Here is a 9,859-nt window from a genome sequence, read left to right as displayed (position 1 = left end):
AGTAACCAAATGAGCTGGGTACAAATGAGGAAGCTATCAGTGATGTGCCAGCAACCACCACTAGCCAGTTATTTTAATGTTACAGTTATTGGCTTAAGCCACTTTTATAGGAACTGTCAGACAAAAACCATTATATATGTAGAAAGCATTTGTTTTGTTTTTTTATTGTTTTTCATGATGCTCCATACTGATATATATTCTTTTTTCTTTCAGTTTCTCTTACCCAAACAAAGAAGAAGGGTTTGGAAATGAAACAGAACTTAGTTGAAGAAATAAGAAATTCTATTGACAACTATGACCACATCTACATCTTCTCAGCACATCACATCAGAACGAACAAACTCAAAGACATGCGTTTAGAATGGGGACAGAGCAGGTTTGTATTTTCAATTATTTCTCTATTTATAATGATCTAGGAAAAGAGACAAAAGATTACATGTGGCAGCCTTTTTTTTTTTTTTTTTTTTTGAGGTGATGTGCTTTTGCTAAGAAGTTTTGGATTTATGTCAATTGAAGAAATGTTAGGTTTATTGAAGGTAAGATAAGATGTATATCTTGTTTTTTTTTCTGCCATTGTCTCAGTAGGGTAAAGTGCTTTGTCATTCAAGATTTGCATAGCAAATGTAGTAACAGATTGCTTTGTGTTATGCTAATGAAACTGTGGTTGAAATACATATTAGAGTATATACATTTCTTTGTTATAACAGAATAGCTGTTCACTTATTTATAGTATTATAAAGGTTGATAATTCCTTACAAACTAGTTTTTCACTAGTATTTGCTCTACAGCAGGGAGATATGGTTTTGTTTTATAATGTAACCACCCTTTTACTTTCTTATGATGACCATGTGACAGAATGGTCAACCTATTTATGCAGTAATTGTATATTGATTGTATCATGTTGGTACTGCTCTTCCGTTTCTTACTGTTTGTTCTTGGCACTTATTCATGTTTTTCAGTAATGCATACCTGTCACCCATGATGAATAATGTTTGTGGGGAAATGAATTATGAATTGCTTTAATTCTACCACTTTGATAGTAAGTTTATTCTCTACATACACTAGTAAAGGTCCATTAGGCAATGAATGAACGAGCAAGAGAGAGGCTAGCACTCTTCGTGCACTTATATAATGTGCTTAATTAAGAAGTGGGTATTTTTACCAGCTTCTAGCAGTCCTCTTGAATTTATACTTGTTCATACCCCCTTTGAAAAATAATGTTGCTACATCGCAAGTGAGTATTATTATTGATACAATGTGTAGCAAGGATATCACTAGAAAATCATTTGAGTATTTATATGTACGTATGTTTATATTAATTTATTTCTGTGTGGGTGTAGGATTAGGTGGAATGTGGGAATATACATACCCATCTTATCTATCAATCTATATGAATCAATCTATCTAATCTATCTATCTATCTATCTATCTATCTATCTATCTGTCTATCTAATGTCTGATTTTGAGTCACTGTGACCCATAGAGTGAATCTTTTGATTAACTTTTTTTTTTTTTAATCATTTTTCAGGTTTTTCCTAGGTAAAAATAAGGTAATGGCACTAGCCTTAGGTAGAACGCCTGAGGAAGAACTTCATGAGAACCTCTATAAGCTGTCGCAGAAGCTTGTTGGTCAGTGCGGACTTCTCTTCACCAATGCAGAAAAGGAAGAAGTGCTTGAGTAAGTATTTTTTGCAAGGGATTCTTAAGTAAAAGTTTTATTAGATATAGCCATATGGATCTCTCATAATGAATGTGGGAATATTCATACCCATCTTATCTATCAATCTATATGAATCAATCTATCTAATCTATCTATCTATCTATCTATCTATCTATCTGTCTATCTAATGTCTGATAGACAGATAGAGCTGAGAGAGAGAGAGAGAAAAAAAACTTTAAATAGCATTGTTGGTACTTTTTGAAGTGATATTCATGGTATCAGCATAACCTGCCCAGTATTGCTGGAGGTGCTGTAGTTTTTTATCTTTGAGTTTATTATTCTGAGTTCATTATCCTAATCAGTAATTTTTGATATAAGAATTCAAGTGTTGGACAAGAATTAATGTCTAAAATTTACGGCAGTTCTTCCCATCTTTTGGTCCATATGTGGTATAGATCAAAGATATTTCATGTGCCTTTTAACTCACCAGTTCTTATTGTATTTTCCTTTTTTATATAGCTGTTAGCATTTAAAGAAATACCTGTTAGCCACATTGAAGTCAATTTTATTGTTATCATTGAAAGAATGTGAATTTCCTGTTTCTTGCACATTCTACTTGTGGGCCCTAATAACTTGAGTGCCTGGTCATATTTTATTTTCTTTCATTCTTTTTTTTCCCAATTTTTATTTCTCTCTCATTCAAGTAGAACTATTGAGTGGATATGCAAAATCATCCCTCTGTATGCCGAATTCATAAAATGCCATTAGAAGAAATACATCGATATGATGTCATGAGAATGTTGTCAGAAATTGATAATTAATTTTCTTGCAAATGGTTGATAAGAAGAAACAATTGTATAGAGATAAATTTTTAGCTTTTTCAGGATAATCACAACACAATCTTCTTTGAAACAAAATAATTGTTGGAAAGTATTCTTTTAGTAGTGATTATATTGCAGTGTAGCAATAGAAAATACTATTATTTATAGAAATGAAATGAAAGATTACCTTTTTTTATTGTTTAAAGTTCAGCCACTCAATTTTTGTTTGTGTGACCCAGGTGCATATTCATTATGTTGAGTATTTTTTTCCTTAATTTCACTGCTGCTTCTCAGTCCTTTTCCTTGTGCAATATTGCAAGATTGAGTGCTATTATTTTTGGCATTCTTGAATAGATGTATGGGGAGTATCTAATTAATTAATGTAGAATTTAACGTGTGGGATGTAGGAGTGTAAGGGTGCAGGAGAGTAAGTGGACATCCAGTTCAGTAAGGGGGGAGGATGAATATGAGTAAAAACAAACATTAACGTCACAAATTTAATGTAAGCTTATTTTGGAGCACCCTCAAGTGCTATGGAAAATGGGAAATTTGGTCTAATTTTATTAACCCTATTTGCTGGGATTTTATTAACCCTATTTGCTGGGATGGCCATGTCCACTGTGATTTTAGTTTATTGATTATATTTACACTTAAATTGCTTCACAAGTACTTATTCCCGAAGGAGTAATTAGGCCTACCAATATCACCTGTTTACTCTTTTCCTTGATTTTTGGAAAGTTTCCTTTTTATCTTTTAGTATTATTATTTTAATAACATTATGATCATAATGTCAATAATAATAATAGTTTGTTTTAATAGCTTTAGAAAAAACGACCTTCCTGAAAAGGCAGGGAATGGGGAAACCAGGAGTCATGATGGGCTGCTGAGGGACTCCTTGGTGGCTGGTTACTTATGGAGTCATCTGTGTGCAATAAAAGTTGCTAAATATTACTTCCTTGGTTATGTAGGAACCTTCTAGTTACACTTGGTGAAAAAATGTGAGAGAGAGAAGAAAAAGTGTTATTGAAAATGGGAATTTTTACCTGGAATTTTTGGGCCAAATTTTAGTTCATGTAACAAACTGATGAATCTTTTTCAATGTTGGTGACAGCTGGTATTTATGGGTCTTTTACTAGCTTTTATTATTGTCTTAGCTTTTCAAAATCTGACATTTGAATACAACAATAAGTTGCTTCGTCTTTCCAGGTATTTTGAGACGAGGAAATATCCCGTTTCCCCAAACTCGGGAGACATTGCTACAGAAACCATTGAGCTGAAGGCAGGACTCTTAGAGCAGTTCCCTCACTGCATGGAACCTCACCTTAGAAAACTGGGGCTGCCAACACGCTTGCAGAGGGGGATTCCAGAGCTCCTGCAGGACTTCACTGTTTGCACTGAAGGCAAGCCCCTCACTGCAAATCAAGCTAATATTCTTGTAAGTATTATTTTGTCTGGAATTATCAATTCCTCATGATAAGAATATACTTCACCATGGGTAAGAAACCATGAATAAAGGAAAAAATACATTGATGATCATTTAATTGCAAAGCTTAAAGTAGTCCTGGAAGTCTGCAACACATGTTTTATAAGGGACAATGTGTCTGACATGTTAAAACCTGAAGCTTCTTTGTCAATACTTGACTAGTTGTCCAAAAGCTACATAATTCTTACCTTCATGCATACACAAGTTTTGAATAGAATTAGAACAGTAACACAAGATTTGAAAATTCATTATTCATCTTCATGTATGGATTTATATATCTGTCATGTATATAATTTTCTCTCTCTCTCTCTCTCTCTCTCTCTCTCTCTCTCTCTCTCTCTCTCTCTCTCTCTCTCCCCCCCCCCCCCCTCTCTCTCTTGCTCCCTTCCCCCTCTCTCTCGTTCCCCTCCCCCTCTTTCTCCCCCTCCCCCTCTCTCTCCCCCTCCCCCCTCTCTCTCCCCCTCCCCCCTCTTTCTCCCCCTCCCCCTCTCTCTTCTCCCTCCCCCTCTCTCTCCCCTCCCCCTCCCCAAATTCATTATTCATCTTCATGTATGGATTTATATATCTGTCATCTCTCTCTCTCTCTCTCTCTCTCTCTCTCTCTCTCTCTCTCTCTCTCTCTCTCTCTCTCTCTCTCTCTCTCTCTCTCTCTCTCTCTCTCTCTCTCTCTCTCTCCCTCCCTCTCTCTCTCTCTCTCTCTCTCTCTCTCTCTCTCTCTCTCTCTCTCTCTCTCTCTCTCTCTCTCTCTCTCTCTCTCTCTCTCTCTCTCTCTCTCTCTCTCTCTCTCTCTCTCTCTCTCTCTCTCTCTCTCTCTCTCTCTCTCTCTCTCTCTCTCTCTCTCCCTCACCTCCCTCTCTCTCTCTCTCTCTCTCTCTCTCTCTCTCTCTCTCTCTCTCTCTCTCTCTCTCTCTCTCTCTCTCTCTCTCTCTCTCCTCTCTCTCTCTCTCTCTCTCTCTCTCTCTCTCTCTCTCTCTCTCCCTCTCTCTCTCTCTCTCTCCCTCCCCCCTCTCCTCTCTCTCTCCCTCCCTCTCTCTCCTCCCTCTCTCTCTCTCTCCCTTCTCCCTCTCTCTCCCTCTTTCTCTCCCCCCCTCCCCCTCTCTCTCCTACCCCCTCCCCCCCTCCCCCTCTCTCTCCCCCTCCCCCACTCTCTCCTCTCCCCACTCTCTCCTCTCCCTCCCTCTCCCTGTCTCCCTCCCTTTTCCCCTCCCCCTTTCCTCCCCTCCCCCCTTCCCTATCCCACTCTCCCTCCTCCTCCCCTGCCCTCTTCTTAATCCTCTCCCTCTCCCCCTCCCTTTTCCCCTCTCCCCCTCCCTTTTCCCCTCTCCCCCTCCCTTTTCCCCTCTCCCTCTCCCTTTTCCCCTCTCCCCCTCCCTTTTCCCCTCTCCCCCTCCCTTTCCCCTCTCCCCCTCCCTTTTCCCCTCTCCCCCTCCCTTTTCCCCTCTCCCCCTCCCTGTTCCCCTCTCCCCCTCCCTATTCCCCTCTCCCCTTTCCCTTTTCCCAACTTCCTCTCCCTTTATCTCTCTCCATCTCCACCTTGTTTTGATGTTTTCATCCATCATCAAAAGGTCTTGTATGATCCCCCAGCCACATAAAAAGGCATGATTTTTCAATTTTCACCAAGGAAAGTTCTGTTTTCAGGCATTTGAAGAGGACAATTTTCTCATCACAAAAGTATATTATATTGTTATATCTTAACTCACAATTACTAGGAAAATTTTGTGTTCACTGTAGTCTTGTTTTGTGAAATGTCCCTGCAGATAGATGGCTTCACAAGCATTTAGCCACAAAGGAGTCAATTAGTAGACCTTGTGACCTCACCTGATTTTACCTTTCCTTAAGTTTGCGTTAATTTTTATTTTTTTTGCTAATGCTATAAATATCTATACTGCTATATTTATTATAGACATTAACATTATGATTATTATGTTATTGGCAACACTAACAGCAATTTAAGATACCAGAAAACATTTCCAAAAATCAAAGGAAAGGGTAAACAGGTGAGATACGTAGTATTTGTAATTTGCTCATTAGTGACTTACTCCTTGTGGAACCATCTACGTGTAAAGACATTTAATAAAGTAAACTCATAGTTTGCATGCTGCCCCCGGCAGTTTTGAAATAAATACACAGAATGTTAGAAGACTGGAATTGAAGAAGTAAATCTAGTGTTTGAATGGAAATGGGGATAGATTGCCCATGAATATGTAAATAAGAGGCATATGAAATATTTTTTAAACAAAGCTATAGAATGTGCATTTAGATGTATTTACAACTCTATAGATGTATGAATACTAAAAACAGCATTATACCAGAAGGTAACTTTGTGACACATGGTGTGTGGACAGGGAATATGGGAGAAGGAAAATATCTAGTATTAGGTCGAAGGAAATATGGCCTACATTGCCAGAATTACTATTTCAAACACTATATTTCATTTGACAAGATAGAGGTGGAAAATACAACTTTTCCCAGTACAAAAAGATAGGTATAAAACACAACCCTATGACTGACTCAAGCCTATGAGGATAGAGAGGATCATGGGGAATGATGATGTGGGTGTGATGGAAAGGAGCATGCCAAACAAGACCAAATACATAGTCGACACTACATAATCTCTTTCATAATGAAAAGAAGGCACAACCAATATCCCACCATTTTTGGCTGACCTCCTACGATGTGGTGAATAGGACAGAGGACATTTTTTACAGCTACCCATGATTATGGCAAATAGGATGTTGGGAGTTGATAGTAATAGTAATAGTAATAGTAGTTAACGCACTAGCGATGGTCCATTTGTAAGGTGATAATCCCCATTTCTGGGCGGTATAAAAATTGCTATGGGTGACAAAAACAGAGTGCAAACTCCAATCTAGTGTCACACCTGTGGGACAGCCGGCTATTGGGGGGGGGGGAGGTCATATATGTGACACACCCAGCACAAGTGGGCTAAGATAAAATCGTTATCACAAATATTCAAGCAATGGGCTAAAAAAGTAAATTCAGGGGTATGTAAAAACAAGATCAATTCAATTTTTAAAAAGTATGAAGTCAGTGATAAACGTCATCAAGAAGTATATGATATTTTGTGGATTTTGGGGGGTTTCTATTTAGTTTAGTCCTTCTGGTGGTACTCAATTTAGCCCAAGTCCCTTGCAGCCAAAGACTGATGTTTAGGTTTGTGAGAGAAATTTGAAAAAAATATATGGAAATGTGAAAATATTTTCTTGCTTACGCCTAGTTATGATAATGGATAGAGCAACACATGGAATAGGTATTGTAAGATTTTATTTTACTTTGAGGGAAATAATATAAATACATCTTATGGATTACCTTCCCCTCATCCAGTGTCTCCCCTTACGTAGCACAGTACTACTTCTATTATATATTTATTTTTTCCACTTTCACAAATTTAATGGAATGTTTATTTTTCTTTGGCATTCAGTATTGTAAAGCTGCATTTGTTTTGTTGTTTTGAGGCATTTCCTGTGAGAGCAGTGTATGTAGGAGAGAAAAGAGATTTAGTAAGGGAAGCTGTTATTCTTAGTAGGGAAGGGTAGTTAGTGTGAGACAGGAATGTGTGATAGTAATGTTGTTGCTCACAGTGACCTAGTACATTACCCTCCCCAGTATCATCTGCACCCATACATATGTGTATTATCACTGTATATATGTATTGGCAGTTCATTATTGAACAATTAGGGAATATATGATAAAATAAGCAAGAAACAAAAGAACTTATTTTTGAAAAAAAAAAAATCTCAAAAATAAGTGGATAAACCTTTTATTATTTGTACAATTATACAAATTTATGGTCATAAACACCATATAAAACAGAAAAAAGACACCAGTTTTTTCACTATCAAAGAAATGTCATAATTTGTTTACATGAAAATATTCTAAACTCTTTATACCTTTTCTTTTTCTTTTTTAATCAATAAAAAAAATATATATTATTATTATTATTTTCAATAAAACTTTTTTTTTGTTAGGATTTTTATGCAAGTTAAAGCATAAATAAGTTGCACTTTTTTATACACTTAAAACAACAATCAGATAAATAAAAACTACACTTCAACACCCGCTTAAGATGTAGTTAAGATGATAATATGGTTACATAGTATTTGAAGAAGTAAAGCTGAATTGCTCATGTTATGCACGACATAAAAGACCCATCCAAGGTGGTAAGCATGATTCACCATGCGAATCCTGTTGAGTGTCTAAGAATAAACAAAAAATGTTTTTTTTTTATCAAAGAGCTTAAGATTGATATACTATTTTCTGTCTAATTTGCAGAGACTTTTAGGAAAAGATATGTCACTGTTCTACCTTCAAATGGAATACCACTGGAGTAAAGAAGACGGTTGCTTCGAAAAACTTTTGCCATCGGTAACAACTCCAACTAAGGCTGGAACAAAAAGGAAGTTAGCAGACCGTGATGATATGGATGAGGATGAAGAGGATAACGATAATGATGATGACGACGATGACGATGAGGAGGAGGAAGGCGATGAAAATGAGATGAATGAAGAAGAAGAAGACGATAGTTAATTTGGTTATTATTATTATTATTTTTAATACATTTATTTTAATGTATTTCTTGATTTGACTTAGAACTGTATTTTGGTAAATACAAAAATATGTTAAGCAAAAATTATTTCTTATTTAATTCTTATTTAATGCATGGTTCTTTGACTGTAGGGTAAGAGTCCTGTTCAAATTTGGAAGATGTCTGTGATCTTAAACTTTATGGAAAGTAGTAGAGTTTAACACCATATACCTTTGAGTTATAAACATACCTTTTTGAGTTATTTAAAAACAAAAATAGCAGGACATATAAACCATGTGCAGAAAAAAGCAATACAATACACTTGAAAGAGATGAACAGCAATAAAAAGGGGTGCAGTAAATTTAACAACATATCAGTGATGTTGGGTATAACACTGGTAACTTTGTAGGCAGAAAAATAGTCATTTAACCCACATTGTAAAGATTGCAAGACAGACATGCGTTGTCCAATGTGATTTTAATTCATTGATTGTGCTTATACAAATGATGGCTCCACAAGTACTTACTTATCAAGAAGTCAATATCAAGTCCTACCTATCTCAGATTTTGTGAAAGGTTATTATTATATTTTTTAAGATTAATATTAGTATTTTGATAACATTATATCAGTTATGTTAATCAGGTTAGAAATTCTTTGAATTTACATGTCTATTTTTATCTTGATATTAATTGTTGTTTTTTATGCCTGACTTTTTAATTCCATTACAAGTGAAAATCTAGTTTTTACCTGCAGTGTGAGGTGGCACAGATCTAGAAATGATCTGTGTATTTCTTTGCATGTTAAATCAACTCTAGCAAAATCAAACCTTCTCGAACTTTTAGAACAAAGTTATTATCTGTCAAATCTGAATTTGAGCTTTTGAAGGGGATGGACTGCACTTTTTCATAAGAATAATTAGAAAAAAAAAATACACATAGAAAGCAAAAATTGTATATTGATGATGGCCAGCAATAAAGTTAAGGTCATTATTTCTGTAGAAACCAGAATTTTTCCTCAGTTTAAAGGGGAAGGGTTGCATGTTTGCTGATATTAGAAAAAAAATATGCATACAAAGAAATAACGAACATAGTGAGTTAACTAATATTAATAAGATAGTTATAACATACCTTCAGGAGAATAAACTTGTTAAGAATAGATTATTTGAGGTATAATATGACTTGGTAAAAGTTCGTAACTGGAACGTCTATTTGTGATAAATGGTTCCTATTATATACAGCATATGATTATACTAGTGCAGAAATGAGTTCCTATACCCCCTTAGATAAGCCAAATAAATGGTATTTGACTATGGTTAGAGGGATGGGTTGGTGTTGCTTATTGATTTTAGA

The 9,859-nt window shown here is 35.9% G+C and overlaps 1 protein-coding gene across 1 annotated transcript in view; it reads left to right on the top strand.

Annotated features, from left to right (window-relative positions):
* The window catches only part of RpLP0-like (ribosomal protein LP0-like), an 11,485-nt gene extending 2,870 nt beyond the window's left edge, over nucleotides 1-8,615 (top strand). The window contains exons 2-5 of the mRNA XM_027354515.2: nucleotides 214-376; nucleotides 1,529-1,678; nucleotides 3,688-3,916; nucleotides 8,258-8,615. Of these exons, the coding sequence (XP_027210316.2) occupies nucleotides 214-376; nucleotides 1,529-1,678; nucleotides 3,688-3,916; nucleotides 8,258-8,512 (797 nt within the window). The 3' untranslated portion in view covers nucleotides 8,513-8,615. The remainder of the gene's footprint in view (nucleotides 1-213; nucleotides 377-1,528; nucleotides 1,679-3,687; nucleotides 3,917-8,257) is intronic.
* Nucleotides 8,616-9,859: the final 1,244 nt, after the last annotated feature.

The sequence above is a fragment of the Penaeus vannamei genome, chromosome 22 (genome assembly GCF_042767895.1).
Source record: "Penaeus vannamei isolate JL-2024 chromosome 22, ASM4276789v1, whole genome shotgun sequence".
In the NCBI taxonomy this organism is placed as follows: domain Eukaryota; kingdom Metazoa; phylum Arthropoda; class Malacostraca; order Decapoda; family Penaeidae; genus Penaeus; species Penaeus vannamei.
The sequence above is the reverse complement of the archived record's forward strand: the minus strand, read 5'-3'. Positions and strand labels throughout refer to the sequence as shown.